The sequence below is a fragment of the Microplitis mediator genome, chromosome 7, assembly GCF_029852145.1.
Source record: "Microplitis mediator isolate UGA2020A chromosome 7, iyMicMedi2.1, whole genome shotgun sequence".
Classification (NCBI taxonomy): domain Eukaryota; kingdom Metazoa; phylum Arthropoda; class Insecta; order Hymenoptera; family Braconidae; genus Microplitis; species Microplitis mediator.
The window spans coordinates 5834728-5857124 of NC_079975.1; the positions used below are offsets into that span (position 1 = coordinate 5834728).

The following is a 22397-nucleotide window of genomic DNA, read 5'->3' on the forward strand; positions in this document are numbered from 1 at the left end:
CTCTTTATCCGGGATACCTTCAGCATCCAGTTCAGGTACCCCGGCAACAACCGTTGATCGCAAGGGGATCCAGCAGGGCTACAACCGACGAGTGTAAAGTACGGATCGGATTAAAGAATAAGAACAATAAAACAAGTTGGTCAGCAAGAATAAGAAGAAGCAGAAGAAGAAGAAGAATGAAACCGAGACTAAATCCAAGACCAAGAGCAAGAGAAAGACAAAGACAACGTATGAAAAGAGAAATGGTAATAAAAAAACAAAGACAACCAGTCGTCTAACAGAAAGAGGGAGAATGGCGAGGCGAGGCCAAGTGACGGCGGGTTACGCCGTGTGACAGCGGCACTCCAGTAGACGCTGATGGATGTCGCAAACCTCAGCGCATGCGCGGTCACCCTATAAGGCGCCTCTGGAACCGGCCAATCCGAGACACCGCCGTGTGTTTCAACTGTCAGCGCGCGACTTGTCTCTCTCGCTCTCTTATATTATTCTCTCTTTCTGTAGTGGTGTACCGCGACATAAATTATTGTCTCTCGTTCTTGCTCTCTCTTATTCACCTCTCATGCATGTCTGGTCTGTCTCCTGCACTGCTCTATACGACTGCGCTGCTCGCTGCTCGGCTACTACTTCCTTGAGGTACTTATATATACCAAAGCTCTTTCTCAGCTAGTACAGCTCTGCTCTGTATCTCTTTTGCTGGTGGTGCTGGTGCCACTGCTACTGCTACTGCAACTGATGTTATGTGTGCATACCTATATGTGTTGAGTAGAAAACCAATGCCGTACTTTACGACAGCAGATACCGGTATTTACTGCGGTCTCAAGCCGCGAGCGGCACGTTTGCGACTCTCAACAACGCAGATTATGGCCGTTGTGTGTCATCATAAACAGTTTTCAGCAAGTGCTACCTTTTGATTCGCTATCAGAGAGTACAGAAGTTCTCTTCTTCTTCTTCTTCTTCTTTTCCTCCTTCTTCTTCTGATTCTGATGCTGCTGCTTCTGTTTCTGCTGCTACTCTTTGGAAATCCTTGAAAATCGCGTCAACTGTATCCTTTCTAAGTGACGTTTAAGGCACGCTCTTACGTTAAGAGACACCATTGCCTTATACCTATATTCTTATGTATACGTTGTTTTTTTTTTCCGTATTATTATTATTGCAAGTTTGTGAGAGCAGAGTGTGGTATAGAGCATCGTCGTAACTTTCACCAGACAAAACCTTAACACGTAACCGAGAAAAAGATCTACAAAAAGGGAAAGAGTAAGGATGGAAGCTTGAGGGGGTGGGAACGAGAGACGGAGGGAGATATTAAACGGGCTCTCTCGGGCCTTTTTTAATTTTTCACAAACGTGAGATAAATAACAAGAAGTAGCGTATAGAGACGCGGAACCTACCGCGGAGAAGCAAGAATGCCGTTTGAAATGTCGCTCGAGGACATGAAGAACGAGAGGGTCCAAAGGGAGGTCCGCAGTATGTCGTGAAATGGACTTCCGTTTTTCATTCGAGACATTAAGTCTCCGTGGAAATGTTTCTTTATTATTTTTATTAATTTTTTTTTTTTCACGACAAACTTCTTTCGCTTACACCTGGAAAAAATATCTGACTAAAAAAAAAATCCACATTTTTTTACTCTCGGGTTAAATATTTAAAAAAGTATTTTGTGTTTAGCGATGAGGAGATATCTAATGACCTCGTAATTTTATTTTTAGGTTCCGAAATAGATAAAAGTTACTGATGATTGTTTTATGTGTAGGCGACAAGACAAGTAAATTTTATGCGTCGACTTCAAATCCGTTAATTTATTTAGGTAATTTTTAAATTTAACATACAAAATATGACCACAAATATTTCACGTATACATTTCGTTGATCAAAGGTCATAAATCATAAAAAAGTTGTAAGTTTTGACTATTGGAATGTAAATGATAAGAAAAATAACGCGGTAATTCAGTATTTACGATAACGAAGGTGACGGAGGTTATCCGTCAGCCGACCACAATTCAGTACTAAAAAAAATCGGCTTTGGTACAGAGAATACAAAAATAAATAAATTTTATCAAATAATTTATGAATGATTGATAATTAATGATAAATATATTGTAACAAAATGACCGAAAAGTTGAGAAAAAAATTAGTAAGATGTTGAAAGAAGCTGTTAAATGAACTTATCGTTGATATAGAACTACTGTACTGAGCTTCACTTGGTACAGCGACGACAACGAGGAGGACGTCGCGCAGACAAGAAGAATCAGACATCACGTTGTCTCGTTTGTGTGCCAATAAATTATGAGTCTCGACGCGCTGGGAGCACGTCACTATCGTCGCCAGACACGCCGTGAACGAAGAAATAACCAAGTCAAACGACAAGACAGACACCAATGAGCGTAGATTAAAAGAAAGAGAAAGAGAAAGAAACAGTGATATAAAAAATGAAGGTTTTAATAAAAAAGAGCGAGATGAGATTGTCTTATCTCGCGATATATTTAATGATACTATCAAATAATCTTTATATATTTCTCATTTGCATAGACTACATATCTGAGAGACTGAGAGAAATGTAGATACGACGTTTACAAATCCGAGTTTACGAGACTAATAGACGCCGCAATCGATTACTCGATCATTTATAATTGTTAATATTGTAGGGAAACCCGGGGTAAAATGAGACACCATTTTCTGGTTATGATTCGTAATAAAGAATGGAGTGAATTAACCAACCGGGACCGTGGGTATAAATTCAAATTTTTAGTGGAAAAATTTTTTTTTCTCAATGGTGATCCATTTTACCTCACGGTCAAATTTTCTAGTTATCGATAAGCGATTCAAAGATTTTCTGGGCTGATTAATTTTCCCCGTTATCTTACAAATACTGTAATTAAATATTTTGAAAGGAAAAAAAAATTTATCAGAAAAATGGTGTCTCATTTCACTCCATGGTCACCAATATGTTTATATATTGACGAGTAGACTAGGAAATTGTGTAATTTCGCATGGAATTTTTTAGTATTCTCAGAAATAAATCCTGAGAGTAGAGATTTTAAATCAACTTTTTAAAGGTCGCGGTGAATTTAACGTTTCTCATTTAAAAAACATAATTTTTTTTACATTTATAAATATTTTTTACTATCTAAAAATATATATCTGACCTTATCTGTATAGTATTCTAGAGCATAGAATTTTTAACGTTAAAAAAATATTTTAATTACTTTTTTTTAAAGCCTAGAACTTTTTAAATTTTGAATTTATGAATTCGCGTAACGAATATTTTTTGTAGGCCATAAAATTCTCTACAAAATTATCGTTCATTTTTTTTTATGTGATATGAAAACTTTAGCGATGGCAAATAATTCCAGAGGGATTTCAATATAAAATTTAATTCCAACTTCTGTTGCTAAAAAGTTGTCTGGTATACAAACTTTACTCAATGGGCTTTTTTGCAGAGAATATCATGCTCTGTAAAACTGCATGATTGACAAGGTAACGAAAAATTTTTCAGATGACAAATACACGGAAAGAAAATTATGGGAACTTTTGCTATGCATTATGGGAATTATAGGAACTGCCCCCATAATTTATGGTCAAACTTCCTATATTGTTATAGGAAAAAATTTTATAGAATTATAGGAACCGTTTCCATAATTTTCTTTCCGTGTAGCGACAAACCAAAAAAAAATCATTTTTGAAAAAAATTAACATCCTGACAAATTAACAATAAATGTGACTTTTTAAAATTCTAGTTACGGTTCTCGTAGAATTTCTCCGTAATATAAAAAGTTGAGAGTATTAAAAATGTACTGCAAAGTAAAGTGACAGTCTCGTAACCCTATCGGAAAAATCTATATACATAAATATATGCATGGGAACCCATAGGAATCCATATAGAAGCGTATGGATTTATGTACGAATCCATAGGAATGAATATAGGAGTGCATGGATTTATATAACAATTTATGTAGGATACCATGGGTACCTGAATTCCCATACAGGAACTTGGATATATGGGTTTTTTGTGGCAAATTTATATAGGAATCTGGGTTTCTATACAAGTAATTTCTATAGAATCCGAAGTATCTGAATTTCTATGTCTATCGTACATCAATTGATACGCATATACGAATCTCTGTTGGATTCCTATAGGAATCCATCTGAAAACGCCATGTGGGAACCCATATAGGAATCTAGGCTGGATTTCCCTATGGATTTTTTGATAGGGAAACTCTAAATGAATTTTACGGCATTAGTTATACAAATAAAGTGTGATAAGATGCGTTTCAGGTGATTGGTCACCAGAAAACACGAAATACATACGTAAATAAATTTATAGATATATATATGCATTTATATATACATATATCACAAGAGTGGTTTCACAATGAACGGATCTACGGTTACGCTTTGTAGCATGGGAATAATTATCGTCGGGTAACGCCTTTACAGGCCGTTGCCCAGGAAGTTGAAGAGGGTAAGTTGCCCCTGTAGTAGATCATTTAAGTATTTTTTATATACAAATATATATCTTAAGTTAAATAACGCTATAAATGCATAACGTATTGTTACTTTCAATTATTACGTCGCTCTAGTATTTACATTTATTGTGAAGCGTAAATAGAAATCGATGATGATACGAATTGAAAAATACAGAATGAAAAAAAAAATACTGTGATAGTAAAAAATTATTTATTGATAGGTCGGAAAACATATATGATATAAATATATGTGTGTGTGTGTGTGTGTGTGTGTGTGTGTGTGTGTCTGTGTGTGTTTGCAGGATGTAACGCTTGGTGCATTAAAAAATGCTTAAGATTAATTAACACCTTAAGATATTTTTTGCGGTACTGAGGGTTAGTTTAAGGTGGTCATCAGTAGTAAACTATCCCAATTACACGGAGAGAAATTTATGGTAACAATTACAATATATTATGGAAATGGTTCCCATAGTGCATGGTAACCGGTTTTTTTGAAATGTTGATCATAGGAACGGCACCCACCCATACGAAAAAAATATATATCCGGATATATCCAGGCAAATCTGCATATATGAGATATATTTATATATATGTTGCATATATGCGACATATTCCAGATTTGCCCGGATATATTTTTTTTGTATGGCATAAATTGTAGTTATCATTACTATAATATTATAGTAATCGTTACCATAATATATAGTAACCATTACCATAATATATGGTAAACATTACTATAATATATGGTAATCATTACCATAATTCTTTCACATGCGCTATGGGAACTGTTACCATAATGATGGGAATTGTTCCCAGATAGTATGGACTTATATCCCATAATTCCAAGTAATCATTACCATAACGGTATGGGGTGATATTTCATAAACGTACTAGGAACGGTTACCATAAATTTCTCTGCGTGTATATAATTATTTATTGATTTTGAATATATATATTTTACTCGTGAATATACGTTATTTTTCGTATTTTATGTAGTGTGCAGAAAATATAATTTTTATCGTCGTGATGATTCTTTTACGGTCCAAGATTTATTATTTATTTACTGTAAATAATTTAAAAAAAAAAATTCTTCAAGTAAAATTTACCGTGGCATAATTATTTTGTCACTTAACTTTTTTAGATAACATCAGAAATGATTAAAAAATTACTACGTGAGAAATTTTAGTGAAATCATAAACTTGAATATTTATTGTGAGTTTTTTTTATCAGAAAATTTTCTATAATGATTTTATCTAGAGGCCAATACTAATGTCATTAAGTTCAATATATTCAGTGTTGGCTCTAATACTGGATTAGTTATAATTGCAGGTATAAATTATTTTTATTGATAAAAAACAGACAATCAGTGAGTTGACATCATTAATTAATTCTTGTGCTTTTTTATAAAAATTTATTTGAAGCTTAGCAATTGAGAAGAATAACGAGCGTCTTAAAAAAAGGGTACGAAGCATCAAAATGAATTTTTTAATTTCAATACCAACTTAAACAAAGATGAGAGCTTTTGGAATACTTGTAATCTCATATTAAGTATGCAGACTACTGTTACATATATGCAGTAGGAAAATTGTTCGACGCGACAAGTTACAATCTTACATAATAATAAAAATGCTCTCATGTAATATAGTTGATGATCGCGTATCTTATATGAGAACTTTTCCAACATTACCATAAAAATGAATTCTATTCTTTTATAAAAACCAATTCTTATGATAATATGAGATCATTTCTTATAGTTTCATAACACTGACAAGAATTAAGTCGATAAAAAAAGTAATTGAAATATTTAAAAAAATAATGTCTTACAGTTTAACAAATCCTACATCTATTTTTAACTTCCCGCTAAGAAAATTTCAAATTTAAAAAAAAAGGGAAGTTATTGGTTTCGGTCGGATTTTCGAAAATCGAGTTTTCATCAGATGTCGACGTTTTGAGGTTCTAGGAAGCTATTCTGACTATTTCCGGATGGACGCCCGTGTGTATGTAAGTGTGTGAGTAAACTTTTTTGTCCGACGATATCTTTGGGACGAATCAACTGATTTAAACATACTTGGTGGCGATCGGCAGGGCTCATCGAAACTTAAAATTAATTAGATTTTGGGGTAGATCGGTCATGTAGTTTACGAGTTATATGAAGAATTAAAATTTAAAATTTTTATTGTTTTTGGTTTTTCGCGTATAACTTATAAACCACTTGCCCGATTCGCCTTAAAATGTACACTGTAAAAATAATTGTTTGAATTTTCAAAGATTGTATATAACGCAATAAACACATACATTTGTGCTTAAAATTTTATTACTAATTTCATATAGAATTTAAGATACACGTTTTTGAATTTTTAAATTAACACTTTCGATTTTCAAATACTTTTTTTTGAATTTTCAAATAAGTATTATGAAATTTCAAATAGAATTTTTAAAATTCAATATATGATTTAGAATTTTCAATACTTGCTTTGAAAATTTAAAAATCAAGTATAAATTTTAAGTACTTAATTTTGAATACCAGCTTGATTATTAAATTTAAAGCTTTTTTCATTGAAAATACAATTCAAATAACTAGTTATGAAAATTCAATTCCTTTTGTATTGTAATTTTTAAATTATTTTTAACAGTGTAAGCAGTTTTAAGTCTTGTTTAGCCCTTTCGATTCGTTCCAAAGATATTGTCGGACAAAGATTATAATTTTTCAGTGAAGGTATGTATTACTGGCCCAACAAATTTTTGAATTCGATGAGCTCAAAAATTTACAAGTAATAATGTTTACGAGCTCCCTGAGCTCGAAAACAGCGGGAAGTTTTGGGGCTGGCCCGCGGGTCCCGCGGTTCTCAGATTTTTTTATTTCAAAAATTATAACCACAAAATTTTTCAAATGTACAGCGCAGTTAAAAATGATAAAAATTTTTATCTGATAATTACTAAATTGATTTATATTGCAAAATTTTTAATTGTCTTCAATAAAACGTTAATTGAACCGTGAAATAAATTTTTAATTGTTTTTTAGAATTCTAGACATTATAGTTCTCTTTATGATAAATACCATAGGGTTTTCAAACAAACAACTGATGCTAATGATTTTATTTTAAATATGTTTGTTTATCTTTTAAAAATTTTGATAAAATTTTTATTTACGTCAATGGTTATTGAGATACTACAATTATCGAATATGTGCGTGTGCGCGTAATTACATGTGCGTCAGAAGTCATTAACAACTATAAAATGATATCTAATCTGGCCAAAAATCGAAAGTATTTATTTGAAATTATTCTACGATTCATTTATACATTAAAAAAAAAAAAACAAAAAAACAAAAAATTGTAATTTATTTTTGTAATTTCTTTATCTATTTACATCTAGCTCGGCCCTTTATGTTTCTCAGCTTCGATGTGCGTCACTTTAAATTTTTATTCCAGCTATTTCTCAAATTAAAAAAGAGACTATACAAGCAATAAAATATATACTCATATATATTAGTGGAGACTTGTGTTTATTGCTCATGCTAAACAATAAGTACCTGAGAATATATTTTTTGTATAAAGTATCAGAGTTAAATATAAAATTTTATAGATTAATCAATGACATGTAATATAACTACACTAAAAAATTTGTGTAGTAAACGCGAATCAAATCCGTGAGAATGTGAATTGAAATAAAATCGAAATCACTCCGCTGCAAAAACAAACTCCTTATTTACTTCGTATGCGTAGTGATTTTTTTTAAACTCCGGAGCTTTGAATGACGGAACGAATTCGGATTGAAATAAAATCAGTGATTACTCCGAATTTACTCCCGATTTTTACAGTGTATACCTGGGTCATAATATCAAGCCTCAATCTAGCCTCATCAAACCCAAGTAAGCCTCAATCCAGCCTTACTGAGTAAAAAAAGCTTTTTGAGCCTCAAATAATGCTCACAGAGCCTCAATGAGCCTCAAATGGTGATCAAAGAGCCTCAAATAATACTAATCGAATTTAAATTACATGGTCGAGACTAGGTTCATTTGAGGTTCATCGAGGCTTATTGAGGATCTTTGAGCATAATTTGAGGCTCATTGAGGCTCTGTGAGCATTATTTGAGGCTCAAAATGCTTTTTTTACTCAGTGAGGCTGGATTGAGGCTAGATATTATGACCCGGGTACATATATTGTAAAATATATATCATGTACTATATCGTTTGATGTATTCAAAAAAATTAAAGCCTCCGTAAATATCAAAGTATATATGTGAACATACATAGTCGTTTTTATAATTAATTATATATATAGAAATCAATATATTGTATGACAAATTTGAACTTGAATATATGGCGAGCACATGTAGCAGCATATAGAAAATTTTGCCTCCATATAATATCACATATACTAGGCATATATTATTCATTATGTTATCTACAGTATATTTTTTTCCATACTGTGCTTAATAATATATATACATATTTATAAAAAAAGTATAATATGTAGTTGCGATTGTTATGATTTAAATGATTATGTGATAACACAATAAAATCAGAGCTATTTAACTTTGCAAAACGGATCCTGTTTACTCAGTGTTTGTCGCATGCCCCTACTAAAACGAACATCGAGATAAAACCAATCGTAGTCCGTAGGGGCACTTGAATGACGACGAGAGACCATACGATTGTCGCTGGCAATGCAAATGAACTTTAAACACGATGTATAATATAATATAATCGACTTTAATTTAATACGAGCAGGTTTAAATGTACATTTAACACATTACTCATGTACAAAAATACATACTCGAACATCTGCACTCTCTCTCTCTCTCTCTCTTACTCTCTGATGTTCTTAAGGTCGTAGTATTAATTACAGATTACTTAATGCATTCATACCGATGCATATAAGAATTTTAAAAATATATATTACATTTATTATAATAATAATAATAGTAATCATTAAACGGTTATTAACGCTCTTTAGACATTGCAATGATGACTGAAGGAATTCCCGAGGTAACTTGTCTGTTTATGTAATTCACACCTTCGTGTTAAAATGCTTGTTCTAAAACATGTGTGCTTAATACTTTATGAGAATGATCTTAATCCATTTTATCAGAATTATAAATTGGTATATAAATTTATATATATATTTTTTCAATCTTTTATCAAAATATTGTTGTTATTTTTATAATTCATTTAATTGCGAGGATTGAAGGAATTTTTTTTTCATTTTGGAGGGATGATTTTTACGAGCAGGTGACCGATGTCCAAAATAAATTAATGAAATTTTGTTTCTTATAGATATTTAATTAATTTCATACTTGTAAATCCTCTCGTAAAGATATATATGTTGTTACATAATTAAAGCACTGTATTGATTGATAAGCTATAGCGACTAATATCTACAGTTCATAGCTAAGTAGATGCTTTTTTGTTACACAACTTTTTGCATCTCTTTAAAATTATATGACTTAACTAAGAATGTTAAAATTATTTATGTTTCTGACACTATATAGTGCAATCTCCAATATGTCTCTTAGCGAGATCTATTTATTATACTGTCTAAACATGAATTAGTGAAAATAAGTGAATATTGACTAATTCCAAGTGCAAACCGAACCACTAATTTCAAAAAGTGGTTCGGTTGGCACTTAGAATTAGTGAATATTCACTTATTTCACTTATTCATGTTTAGAGAGTAGCTAGCTAAGATAAAATAATATTATTTATTATAATTATGTTACAGTTTTTTAATTGTATTTTTTAATCTGTATTAACATTTACGTAACTTTTGTTTGTGGAAAAATAAAAATAAACTTTTAAAAAAAAAAAAAAAAAATTCATAGCTAAGTAATTTTGAAATCAGGAAAAGACCGTTTCTACTCTACTAGTGTATAGAGTAGTGCATTCAATAGATCGTCGGACAAATTAAATTCCTGTAAAGTAAGCTATGTTCTTCTTAGTTTCTGCCCAAAAATCAATCAATGAGTAAAAAGATTCAATCCTTAATGGCCACACTTCTAGCAGGAATCGCAATGATTATAAAGGGTCTGTTAGACCTCAGTGTATTTTTCAAAAAAAAGTGTGATTGGTTTTTTTCAAATAGCTCTGTAAATATTGAACTATTCTAAAAATTGTACGATATCTTTTTTATTGCGCTTTAAATTTTCTATAAAAAAGGTATCTTATACTTTTTCTTAAAACTTGATAGTCATTGAGATATATAGAATTTAAAGTTTAAAAATTCAAAAATAGAAATTTGGAGTTGAAAATTGCAGAAAGAGATTTTTCAGGCTTCTTGTGACAATTAAGGGTCAAGTAAAAGTATGAAAAATTCAATTGTATGATTTCAAAGTCTGATCCGTATTAAAGTAGATATTGATATCCAAAAAGCACTCTACAGAAATGTAAGACAGTTCTGTCAAGCAATTGGACTTTTTTATCATTATGAACTATCTGAGAATGCCCCTATAGCCAAACCGTTTAAAATATCATACTTTACTAAAAACAGTACACTTAAATAGGGAAACATCTTATGATAGTCATCAATATAAGCATGAGAATAAAAGTAAATTGTAATGACTGTTGTTGTTGTTGATGAGACTGGCGATGATAGAAAGAATGAGAAATGATTAGTATCTGACTGTTATGCCAAAGTGCGAATTCCACAAATCCATGAATAACCAAGTAAAAGAAACAGGTTTTACAATGAATAAAAAATCTATAATTTTTTGGGCATTAGTGTCCGTAGTCATCGCGGTTTTGGAGGACTGACTGAAAATATTGTGACATTCTTTTGCAAATTCGATGTTGATGACGTTGATACATTTTAAAACCGAAAGGTTTCAATATATATTATGCATATACATATTTAAACACTAACCCAAGACAACTACGGACTTGAAACAACAGAACGACAACTTGAGGTAATTTTAAAACTTTAAGTTCATCGGTGGTTCTCGCAAGCGAATCAAATCAAATTTTTATTATACCCAACACACACGAAACCGGTTTAAAGTAAATTATTTTCATATCCTGTCAACGCTACCGTTCGAAATATTTTATAAAATACTATAAATATGTGGCTTATAGTAACGGAAATTATAAATTCAGATTAAAAAAAAAAAAGTAAAGTACTTGAGAAGTAAAAAAAATTTTAATGAAAAATACAAAACATATATCAAGATGACTGATGTTTATTGTGAATGGATATCTCACTTTCCCGAATAATTGCACAATGTAATCGCGTAATAGCTAGAGTTAGCAACAACCGCGATGTGTATTCCCCATAAATACGTCAAACATATATATATAGATATAGAGTACATAAAAATAAACCCATACATAAACGTTAATCATTGCAAAAAAAGTGATTAAAACATTTTCTCACGTCATCCATCAATTGCCATATACAAAATCCGGTTGGATAAATAGTAAAGTGTTAACATGAAGTATAGAATATTATCCAATGAGATTTAGCGGAGCATAAAAAAATAATTCGAGTAGCAAAAAATTTTCTGCCGCGTAATCGGGATTTTTTGATTGAAAAAAAAAAATAATAAATAAATTAAAAAAAAAATACATACCCAGTGCATGCCGGTGGTAGGAGGGGCGCGCTCCTCATACACTCCCATCAGGGTGGCTGCTGTCGCGGGGTGGTTCCCGCTGAGGGTGTTCGACGTTGAAGAATCTGCCGGTAGATCAGACAATCGGATTACTGCCGATAATAATGGGAGGTTCTTGTTATTTCCAACCAATAGTTTCTACAACTCCTACAACAACACTCACGCGATGACAATATTATTAACGGCAATGACACTTTACCGATTTTTATAACGCACTCACTTCCGTACATTCGGATAAAACTTACCAAAGTCAAGCTCAGTCTCAAGAAAATAATAATAACAATAATTAAATTATCATTGTTCAAATTTATATAATACTAATAAATATTAATATAAATAAAAGGAGCAGTATATCATATTCATTATTGAAACCTAATTATCACATATGTAACTTTATTATCACGAGCACTAGGCTTGTGTAACCGTCGGACGGCACTTGGTTCGATAACACAAACCATTGGAGTAACACTGGACCCGTTGTCTCCAAAAGGGTACGCGAGTTACACATAAATATACAAAACAAACTTATACTAATTACGTGCGCGGCAAATTACTTATCATGCCAGTTGTTAGTGTCGATGTCACCGTAGTATGATGAAAAATAAGATATCAACAGATCAACAACACGGTGACAATGCACAAGTTGTAAAATAATTATGCTTGAGTGACAAATCTCGTGATGATGATCAGCAGCAGCGCATGTGCTCCAGCTCCAAACCGACAAAAATAGTTATATCAAATATATACTATCTTACATATATATATAGATAATAATACACATACAAAATATAATACACATACACACAGAGTGACACATGAATACACGGACCCGCGGATACACACACGATAAAACTTTCGGGGGGATGAGATTAATGAAAGAAAGTGCTGAGCAGAAGCGCAGCAGTTGTACACTGCGTTGTTGCGCCGCTCAGGCTGCTAAGTGGAGTGAGGGAAAACTGTAGAATATAGTCGTACGCAGACACAAGCGCCCCCAGTCGGTTGAACGGCCGAAACTCACTCTGCCGAGCAGTGTGACAAAAAGTGGGGGATGGGTTTCCACTGGCCCCGCCCACTTTATCCCCACCACCACTGCCAAGTTACCGCTGACTCCGCCCATTGCACCCCCGACACACGTTTGATCCCCTACATATATACTTATTCCAGGTTGTCGCGTACCATCAGAAGTCTACCACGTGATTGCACATCCAACACACTCAATAGATCCATCCACACATGGAGACACCTCCAACAAATACTCGTTCACTCACACGGTTTTGTTTTATTAAATTGCTGCAGATATCTCAGAGTGAGAGCTTTACTTGTCTGATGTAGTCTGTAGGCGGGATCCGCGTAAAACCTGCTGTGTGGACGAGTTACACATCAGGCGTTCTGCCGAAAACCTCAGCCCACCTTTCGCGCACTCTTATTACCTTTTTTTTCGTTTTATTACCTTTTTATATTATTTTTATTTGTACCCCGTTGTTTCTGGCCGTGAGACAAACTGTTCAGAGTAGGCGTGAGAATCTGATGTAGACACTGGAGACGCTCGAGATGAGATACTTAGCTGGTAGTTATTATTATTTCTGGTTTTATCAATTACTTTTAACAAATCGCCTTTAAATATTACTTTGTACAACTGGTGTTATAATTTACTGAAAGCATATTTTACGTTTTACATATATATAATACGCTTGTGCATGTGCTGTGTTGAGTCACACTTTTGGTGATAGATATATAATCTGATAGTCTGCTTTTATCATCAGTTTATGTAATGATTTAGTTATTACGCTCGTGAATAATGGATGCTTAAATAATATAATATAATAATCAAATAAACTCGATATATATATTATTGTGTTTATTGAAATCAGCCAAGTGGAGCAATCGCATCCGGCCACGCTTTCTGCGGTCACGTTTTTTTTAATCAGCGGTTTTGAAGCCTGGAGTTTCAAGAAGCGAATCCTCTTTTAGGTTTTTTTTTAAACTTTCCATCGACCACCTTTTTTTGTCAATATCTGCAAGTTAACTTTTAACATGAAACGATCATTCAGAAATTTTCAGCACTTCCTCATCCTTTGGTTGATGAGTCGAGGGCCATTGCCAGAGCAGGCCAATACAACGGGTTTATGTTGGTACAGAAACGAATGAGCCCCTCTCTTTTTAAGCGGCGGTTTTTGTGTACTGCATCAGTGTATACGGAGGATCGTAAGTCTGTCATGTTTGTAAAGGAGAGTTGAATCGAAAGACGACACGATCGACGTTCCTTGTATTTTCAGCAGCATCAGCATTATAAGCATCTGAGAGACGAGCTATACACTCTGCTCTCAGCAGATCACACACCTCACACCGAAAAGTTATATTATCCAGACAAAAAGAAACGCCAGAAGTATATATATATATATAGAGTTTGGATCGCGTTGAAAAACCGGTTCTAAGGTAAAGAGGGAAACCGTTGAAGAGACAAGAAGCCGATCGCTGAGGATACCGAATCAGGGTGGACCCGAAATAAAATAAAAAAAAGGCATCATCAGTTAAAATAAAATAAAATTATAAAAAAACGTTCGAGTATTATATACGAACGGAACCTGTAAATATCCAGGATCGGTTCGAAGAGACAAAGAACCGGTAATCGGATTCAGTCGAAAGACCAGCGCGCAACTCAATAGAGGAAATAATCAAACATTAGCATCGATGTTACTCCGCATTATTTATAAAACTCTAATTAAATTATTTAGCAATCACATGGGAATCGTTTAACCGATGAATCGATTCATTGAATGTGGACGCATGCGAAAATTAAGTTACATTGATATGTGTGTGAGTGCGTACGTTTGCAAGGATGAGAATCGTAAAAAAAAATATTAAAAATCGACGGGATGTAAAACGGAAGGAAGATTGAAAGGAGAATGTTGTCAAGGTGATATGCGTGAATAATACTAAACAAGTAGGACCCGGACAATGAACTTGGACGCCCTGCAGGGAAAACACAGTCCCGCCTGGTGAGAACCCCCCACGATTTTTCAGAGACTCTGAACTTGAAGCCTACTTTTGAGGTATATCTGTATAGAAGTATACCTTTTACTAATGTAATGTAAGAATATAAAGGAGAACTCTGAATGTATAATAGTGAAAGAAACAGATTTTTTCGGCTTCCGAAATATGGGTCTGCTACAAAGTATTGGTACTACACTAGCTGATGATGTCTACATACTGTGCGTGACATTTTTATTTTTGATGCTTTCACGGTGATTAGTACGGTATAATCTGTTAAATACAACAAATAGTTTATTATTATATTATGCGTAAATTGATTATGGGAATCCATTGAAGAGAAAAAAAAACCATCAATATTTATAGTCAATCATTTATTAATTACTATTAATGTAAATGCTGATTATAAAATGTTACCATGATACATTTGCATATTCGAAGTGAAGGATTAAATCCGGTAACTAAATTATTTATTTATTATGATGATTCCGTTTACTTTTGATGCAGTAGCCTATATAAGCAAAGTTTTTTATCCAATTGGAAATATCAAGTTTGAAGGAGTTCAGAGAAATATTTCTGAGATGGTATATGACAAATTTTATGCAACTAAAGCTGTTTCAATGTTCTATTTTCTACATTATTACTCAACACTACTTTACCTTTTTTTTAAACTGCCTTTCTGGTGACGTCACTCATCATAACTTTTACTATACTTAAGTAGAATAATATTCGACAAAACACCTAAACCTCATAGCATAAATAAACCCGGATCTCAAAATTAAGTTATAATTACACTAAATCCAGGTGTGTAGTCAAAATTTACCCACTTGCCAAATAGCATTGCAACACAATAAGCAATCTACTACACCACATTCAATCGGACTACTTATAACCATTAGGTAAATTGAGTAAAGATTAAATATTTTAAACTCAAATTTTAACTTAGTGACATGTAAAATTGATTTAAGACTTTCATTTCATTGTAATGAGATTTTAAGTATACAGGATAGATATTAGTATACTTCAATAAAAGAAATATATTTGAAGAAAATTTAAGGTTTCATTGTTTTCAAAATATATTTAAACCTTAATGACTAATATACCTGAAAAAAAATTAAAGCCTCGAAATCTAAAACCTGCATGGAGAAGAAAATATTTATCGCAAAATACCAGTATATACTTATTCATTCAACTATGTTATGCTCTCTCTCTCTCTTTCTCTCTCTATACAATTTTGTTTTCTACTTAATAAATCATTAAGAAGTCTTAAACCTATTGTTTTATAAATGGATAGAATATTTCGAAATATTCAAACGGCATTGATCTATAAAAAATGTAATATAACTTTTAATAATGTTATAAGTTATAACAATATTTTATTTCAAAAATTTATCAAACTATTTGCTAAATTTTCTGACCATAGTTCTTACCCTGGACAATACAACAAAATTCAGTTTCCCAGATATATTTCAGTGACTACGCCGATGGGCTAAGGATCACTTACAATAGGTTTTTAAGCCTATGACCGTCATAAACACCTGCGTGAAAACTAAAAAGCTTATAATTCAGAAGAATCGCGATCAGCATCAGTCATCGCTCATGTAAAATACTCAATATCACTTTCTGCGTAAATACAAATTTGAATCTAATTCGTATCTTAATTAGATCCCAAGATAGTCCGTGACGATAAATTATAGCAATAATTTATATAAAAAAAAAAATTGTTTTTTCGTGAATTCTATTCGGAAAGGATCCACTATCCACAAAAAAAATCAGCGTAGCAACAGGACAATTATTTACGAATAAACAATCAAAGTTGGTGCTTGAATTTATACCCCTCAAAAACCACGTTTTTCAACCTTCAATTGTTTATATCTCGGTTAAAAAATTTTTTGGGTTCATGAAATTTTGGATAGGAGGAGTAGAAGAGACTTTAATGTAACGATCTATATGTTTCACGTTTTAATGCGATTTTTAAACACAAGTTATTCATGTTTTAAATTAAGGGTCAATACTTTATAACCAGTAGATATTTAATACACGTTTTGAATGACTGCAAAAAACTATAGTTTTCTTTATGGCCTTAAACATAGAATACATTTAATATGTGTAGAAATACCCATACAAAAAAAAAGAATCGGTCCATTACTGGGTCGTGAATGGCTGCCAATTTTCAAGCATCAGTCGAAGATCGGCTAAATATCGGATGATAACCGTATGCCAAGCATGGCAGTCGCAAGCATTGGCCAAAGCATGGTATCAAGAGCACTCGATCAAACCGTTGACCAACGAACGGCGGTTAATTGTGCGCCGTTTTTATAAACAAAAAGACGGCTGCCAATGATTCACCATGCACGGGCCAGTATAGTTAGCCATTTATTGGCCAATCATTGCAAACCAGGCATCGGCCGATCTATGGGAAAATTTCGAAGCTTGGCGACTTTGTATGGGTAATACACTTGTATAACACACTTGGTTTTAGAGTGTACTATGAAGAAAGTAACTCGAAACCATTAATGGATCCGATAGCTTACTTTTGGCATATTTGAAAAAACTACTATTCCATAAGGAAGAGATCTAAACAAAATAAAAAACACAAACGCTTAGTAATTTATGATAGCATATTTTACTTATGGAATATAGTAATTTCTTAATTCTGTCAACACTAAAAGCTAACGGATCCCATTAATTTTTTCGGGTTGCTTTCCACATAGTAATTTTTGGATACTTTTTTTTCCGTATATAAATCGCATTAAACTGTAGTTCTATTAAGAAATTTATCGTGTAATAAATAAACTACTGTTTTCCATATCGCCTAAAATAATAATTTAAACGACTCATTGATGTAATCTGATCGGGAAACATACCCGCCGGAAAAGATAAAAAGATATGGTGAAGAAAACCTGAAAAAAAATAAAAGTAGTTTCAAATTTATCTTCAAAAACGACAAGGGCTCCCGTAAATATTCCTTTTTCTTTCACCAGTAGAAATTCTACCAAACCAAAACGCTCCTCCCCTGCGGACATATTGTACAACTCCAGCTATTGAAGTTTCTCTTTCTCTCAAACCGTGTGTTCATTGAAAATAAAAACTAGAATACACAAAAGGCGTACCGGTTACACGCGTCCGACAACTATATTACAATTGCCATTGGACATTGGTCACCACCTTGTCATTCTTACTTTCTGAAAAATATTTCCTATTGTATTGGATTTTAGTTAAAAAAAAAAAATCGAGCACTATTACACCGCAGGCCCTATACTGCACTAGTTATACCGACTAATATAGCATAGGGCCAGTATGTGTACACAATTGTGTCCACAAACTACTGGACTCCGGTCATCCTGAGGATCGTGAGGTCCTTGTTCTCAATGCTTTAGCATAAACTATTAATGCACAAGGATTTACCAGAAATTTAACAACGAGCTACAATGTGTACGCCAACTGCCAAATTCTGTTTTATATTTATTTGTACTTAATACCTAAAATTTTGTTAATGAGCAAGTCTGCTAGTAAACCGTTGGTCAAACATTCAATTGATCTTGATAATCATCCGATATTATTCTCTATCACGTACAAATTTATAACTATGTTCATACGTTCCTATATAAATATAAAATGATAAATAAAAATTCAATGTAGGGGATACTAAGGCAAAATAAGTCACCATATTTTTCGTAGATCTAAAGCAAAAAATTATTATTTTGTCTAAAAAATGGTGGCTCGTGTTCCCCGATCTCTGCTATTTACTGACGGTAATAGAATAATTATACAAAAAAAAAAAAAAAAATACTGGTTGTTAACGGAACTAGATGATTGCCGGATGTATTAAAAAGTGGTTCTGTAATTTAAAAAAAATAAAAACTAGTTAGAGTCTATTAATGAACTAATTTAAAATTATGCGGATTAATGACATTAACTATAAAGAAAAATAGAGGTAAACTAAGAATATAAGTTGGTATAAAGAGTATGATTTAACTTTGGAATAAGAATTTTAAACTAATGGCAAAAAGTCTGTTCTCAACTTACGGATTGGAATTAAAGGGCCATTAGAGAGTTGCACCCTCATTTTATTCTCAACTATCATCAGCAGGGATTATGTGAACTCGAGAAAGCAGGAGCAAGAATAAAGAAAAGAAAAGAAAAAGAGAGCAGACAGGACAGGACACATATATAGGAGTGAGGCACCTGAGTCCTATCGAAACGCGCAACAGCCCCCGAGCGACTTTGAGCGACGGCACGGACGGATATCCTCTTACAGACACGTGCGAGCCACGTGCCTATATATCCATGCTTCTACTATACACGTCCAGACTCTCTTTCTCTCTTATCCTCCAAGTTACAGAGCCCTTACGATCACATGAATCTCGAGCAACACGAGAGCACATCTCTATAGATCCTATAAGACTATTAATTACACTAAAATAACCGGCTCCTTCAATTATTGTGTCAATTAATATATGTATACATAAAAGCTGATTTTTATTTAGAGGCGCGTTGAGTTGGACGGATTTAATATAAGCAGGAATAACTTTATTTATTATAAAGGTGATTTTGTTGTGGAAATATTTAATGGCATCATCCCGCATGGAAAAGCTATATATTGTTAAAAATATATAAAAATATATATGGTGAATATGTGATAATTATATGACGGCAAAAATATCTATACTTATGAATATATGTTTTTTACATATATTGGATTATATATTTTTAATCATATATTTCTTTTTATACAATGTTTTATATTTCTCTATATATATTATCTCATATAATGCTTAATATATTTTTGTCATATATGGATGGTATATATGTAATTTATGAAGTATAATATAATAAAATTTATATATATTTTGACTCATATAATCATATATTAATACGGCAAAAATATAAATATTATTTTATATATTGTGCAATATATCACATTATAATATTTACATATTTTTGCACATATAAAGTTTTTTCATGCGGAATGGCGTGCATGTCAGAAATAAATAATAAAAATTAATTTTATAGGCAATGAGAAATTTTTTGTCTATATAGTGTACCCTACTCATACAGAATTTAATAAATTGCAGCCTTAGAAAAATTAGTAGACTTACAAAATTTAGAAAATGATTAATTCTGCGAAATAACTAAATACTGACCAGTATTTTTAACCTCAAACGCAAGATTTGATAACTAAATTCGAGGTCTTTTTGAGACATTCAACTTGGATTGAAATTAAGGTTATTTTCCAAACATATTTAGTTCAAAATACTTCCGAAACTAATTGACTGATTTTTGTAACGAAATATGAAGAAAACAGTTACTTTTTAAATAATTTCTTTACCTTATCTTTGGAACAAATTAACTGATTCAGATTATTATAAGAGTTAATTAAATTTGGAAATCTATCAGTTAAGTGGTCTTTACATTATTGAAATTAAGTTAAAGACAAAAATTCGTTTCTGTAATAGAACTCAGAATTTATTCGACCGAAAGATCTTAATTTTTCAACGTCCCATTATTATCGCAGCATCTGGAAAACTTGAAACGTTACATCTGATACAAACGAATTGGAAAATAAAATTTAATGACAATAACTCCGTTTCCATGGAAAATCTTTAATTTTTATAACGGGAAGTTGAAATTTTTTTTGAAGTATGTTAACACTTCATTATAATCAAACGCGATTTGTCCATCCTTGTCACTTAATTACCAACTGGAAAAAATATTAAGTTTTGTGTACTAAAATTTTCGGGATACTGTGACCTGTAGAATTTTAAATTAATTTCGAAAAAAAAAGTTTACCCACACAGAAAAAAAATTCTTGACTAAAAGCAAATATTCTTGATCCAAGAGGAATTTTCTTTCATCAAGACAAATTGTTTCGGCTCAAGAAAATCTGGACGTATTTCCCGAAATCATTTTTGTTTTCTAAAATATTTGCTTGACTCAAGATCATTTTTTTTTCTGTGCAATATTTAAAAATTCATTATTAATTTGATTCATAATATATATTTTTTGACATTTATATTAATAATTATTTGTATATCAGAAATGTGGACAAGATAGGATCATAATAACAAATTACATTATTATTTCTGCGACGTTTCGGTTTTATATTGTTTAGTATGCACAGTAAAAAATATTGTGTATCTGTGTTAAAAACGGTCCGTGTTAAATTTTTTGTGTTGATTATTTTGTGTCAAATCAACACAATTCTTTTTGTTACTTTATAATTTTTAATCGATCTACTATTCAACACTTTAAAAGTGTTACCTAGTATAAAAATCGATATTATTAACATTTATTAAGTGTTACTTTAAAATCAACACAAAAAAAGTGTTGAAGTGACAGTTGAATTGTGTTAAAAAATGTCTTTCTTCTATTCACGCGGGAAGCGCCATTACGCATCAGTTTTGCTTGGTTAGTTATTATTTTTGTGACATTGATTTCATTTATTTTCAATTAGACATAAAAAAATAAAGTTGACAAAGTTCATGATTCGTATAGTTTAAAAAAATTTTTAAAATTGCATCTGTGGCTTTTTTACTTTTCTACGTGCGCACATTTTTATTATTTATTTTTTTTTCGTAATTGATTTGTTGATAAAAAAATTGAAAAATTGTTAACTGTCTGCTAACTTTAGGATCATGTTTACTATCACAAAATAGTTCAATGTTAAATAATAATTGTTGACACTTTTGATAACCTAAAAATAATTCATGGTACAAAAATAAAATGCAAAAGTTAACATTTTTTTTGTGTCGCCATTAACATTTAAAAAGTGTTGAAGTTTCTTCTCATATTAATCGAATTGTGTGTTGAAATTCAATCACAAATATTGTGTTGAAATTTAACACAAACAGTCTGTGTTAAAAAATAACACAAATATTGTGTGGACCGTTTCTAACATTTTTATTTTAAATTTTTATTTTCTAATAATAAATCTATTAATTTTGTTTATTTTGTGACAATTTATATGACAAAGGCAACTGTGCAATGTAAGATAGTGATTGTTATAATTCGTATTATGGTAAATATTGTAATTATATCAATTGTTGTGTTATTTTGTTGGTTATTAACATGTGTAATTTTCAGATGCCGAAGGAAGGTCTAATAAATGACCGAAACGTCGCAGAAATAATAATGTAATTTGTTATTATGATCCTATCTTGTCCACATTCCTGATATACAAATAATTATTGATAATTATGGACGATAATACTAACAACATTAATATTAATATATTTTAGAAAAACGAAGTAATAAAGCCATTGTCTGTATATCACATAAACTAATAAAAAAAGATTAAAAACATTGTCAATGACGTTCGTCCATTATCAAAAATTTACTCCAT

At 31.8% G+C, this 22397-nt stretch overlaps 1 protein-coding gene across 2 annotated transcripts in view; it reads right to left on the reverse strand.

Annotated features, from left to right (window-relative positions):
* LOC130671475 (protein apterous-like) overlaps window positions 1–13011 on the reverse strand; it is a 36805-nt gene extending 23794 nt beyond the window's left edge. The window contains exon 1 of one of the 2 annotated variants that reach the window (XM_057475386.1): window positions 12023–13011. In XM_057475386.1, coding sequence (XP_057331369.1) covers window positions 12023–12070 — 48 coding nt within the window. In that variant the 5' untranslated portion in view covers window positions 12071–13011. The remainder of the gene's footprint in view (window positions 1–12022) is intronic. The other variant, XM_057475387.1, reaches the window with a different exon arrangement.
* Window positions 13012–22397: the final 9386 nt, after the last annotated feature.